Below are 2321 nucleotides of genomic sequence, written 5' to 3' on the forward strand. Positions count from 1 at the left end.
TTTGGGGGAAAAGTGCATACGGGGAAATGTTTATCGACAGTATGTATAATAACTAGTCGAGAGTATATAACTGTGTATGAGTCTGGATAGAGAGATGTATATGACTATAGCATATATAGGTGCTTTGTTGTCTGAGGCAGTTCCCTTCGGTCAGAGCAATATGAGTGAGTAGGTAGGTGGCCATGCACCAGGTGTTATCAGATGAGCTGTTGGAGAAGATTATGGAGCTCGGCTGAGCTGACCCGAATGTGTCAATTCAAGAGCAAATAATCCATTTGAGTTGAGAGCTTGTCACAAAACCCGGAAGCGAAATTTTTTTTCCTACTTGAGTTCCGGACCACAGCCAATCAGCGCACTCCATTCACTCGACTTCCTCGAAGCAACAATGTAAAATGAATACCACAATACCACGATTGCAATTACTATGAATCGCCGTAGCGGGGAGCGCATCACTCGAACCAGCTGGCGGGTGTATGCAGTTTCACGCGCTCGCTACCCTACACGCTAGCATGGCTGCGGGAGAGAGCAGGACGATCCTCATCGGCATCATCATCAGTGCGATCGCACTCATGTGCCTCTACCAGATGAGCGATCACTCGCACCAAACTCCGGCGCTCGCGAAACCGAAGATATGGATCCGTGAGTATTCGACGGGAGTGAGGAGTACACGGGAGTGGAGGCGGACGGACGCTCCCGGAGCTTCGTACGTCGGATGTACGGCCGTAGTGCGAGACGGGACGGATGCTTTCGGCAGCAGCGACGCTCGCAGCTGCATCCTCGCCTGCCAGCGGGAAGCTGCCGCGTACGCTACCGTGGATGATGCGGGTTCGTGGTGCAGATGTGTGCACGGCAGCAGCAGCAGCAGCAGCGAGCTGCTTGTTTCACCCACGTCCTGCCGGTCGGTCACCGCCGAGCAGGATGTCACTGCGGCGTTCGCACCGACTTCGGACGAAGCGCGGCTGTATAAACTGGAGCGATGCACGCAACGGGTGACCATTTTATTACCATTTTATTATTGAAACGTTCCAAGTGCCTAGCTGTGTGCTAGGGCTGTGGGAGTTGGAATTCGTGGAAGGACGCGCGCTTGTACGACACATGTAATCAGGAGTCTATCAATAGACATGCCTGTGTGACGATGAAAGGCAGTACTTCCGAATATTTGTATAGAGTATCCAGTAGGAAAGCTTTGTAAGTATCTTGAATGGGGTGGCCTTTAGCACAGAACTCACATGATGGTAGCTGAAACGAAAGTGAAGCGGCTGGGGCCACACCGGTAGAGCTCACAGCACACGCAGGCGTGCGACAACTGTCCGCGGGCTATAGTACTATAGCTAACAGCTCGGGTGGTTGACCGCGGTTCGCCTCATTAACCCTAGTCACTATCGTTAGTCTTAGGTTTTGCGATTTCTTGGACAGAACAGCTTTCCTTACCAGGCCGCTTAAGGTGGTGTACAACAGTAGAAGGCGTCCATAGGCAGCAGGCCTGAATAAGCATAGAACAGAAATACTCACACTGTTTCGTCGCATACACAACATACACTTTATTCATGTTAAATAACTACAGATTCATGCTCTATGCTCCGCTCGAAACTTTTGCCAGCTCCATGATTTCTACAAAGTAGTCGGATATCACGTTTCAAACACAAAAATGGCCTACCGGTCACCATGGCTACGCCACTTGACGGAATGTCACAACTACACGACAAGACCCATTTTACTTCTAATGCTTTCTAGACGTCCACGAGGCATCCAACTGGCGTGCATAATGCAAATTAATTATTGCACTCCAGTGCCGAATTTCACCGGGAAAAAAAGCCAAAAAAGACCGTTTCTAGAGACCAAATAGTGCAACGGTGAACAATTTGCGGAGGCTTACTGTTGTATGCCTTCTTAATCCTTAGTTTATAAGAATAACCTTATATTGTAGCTCTTTAACAATAGCCCTCCACGTTTGTTTTTAGCACGGCAACGCACCATGCTCGCTCGTCTGCCTGGACCCGATCGGAGCGCACCCTGTCGTCGCTCTGGCCAGCGCGCCCGGATCCGGAAACACGTGGCTGCGCTACCTTATCGAGATGACGTCGGGTGACGGGCGCATTCGCAGGACATAAGAGCGGGTACGAGGGAATAGAAAATAAGGCGTTGGCGCCGTATCGTGGGACACTCTTTACCTGATCACTGAGTTACCATATACGTCACCTCAAGACATGACTCGTTTGACGGCCCTCTCATGCTGCACACCAGAGCACGTCATCGATGATTGCAAGAGCAGAATATCCGTGTTCTGGCCTGGTAACATGACTCAGGCCATCACTTGCCGT

The 2321-nt window shown here is 50.5% G+C and overlaps 1 protein-coding gene across 1 annotated transcript; it reads left to right on the top strand.

Moving 5' to 3' along the window:
• Window positions 1–440: 440 nt before the first annotated feature.
• On the top strand, window positions 441–2111 carry LOC106813851. Its single transcript, XM_014818087.1, has 2 exons — window positions 441–989; window positions 1962–2111. The coding sequence occupies exons 1-2, from the start codon at window positions 474–476 to the stop codon at window positions 2109–2111; spliced, it is 666 nt and encodes a 221-aa protein (XP_014673573.1). The 5' UTR covers window positions 441–473.
• Window positions 2112–2321: the final 210 nt, after the last annotated feature.

This window comes from Priapulus caudatus, unplaced genomic scaffold (assembly GCF_000485595.1).
Source record: "Priapulus caudatus unplaced genomic scaffold, Priapulus_caudatus-5.0.1 Scaffold835, whole genome shotgun sequence".
NCBI lineage: Eukaryota > Metazoa > Priapulida > Priapulimorpha > Priapulimorphida > Priapulidae > Priapulus > Priapulus caudatus.

Coding starts and splice junctions, on each gene's coding strand:
- LOC106813851 (XM_014818087.1), top strand. CDS start 474: ATGCAGTTTCACGCGCTCGCTACCCTACACGCTAGCATGGCTGCGGGA. Junction 990..1,961: donor TGGAGCGATGCACGCAACGG/GTGACCATTTTA, acceptor GTTTGTTTTTAG/CACGGCAACGCACCATGCTC.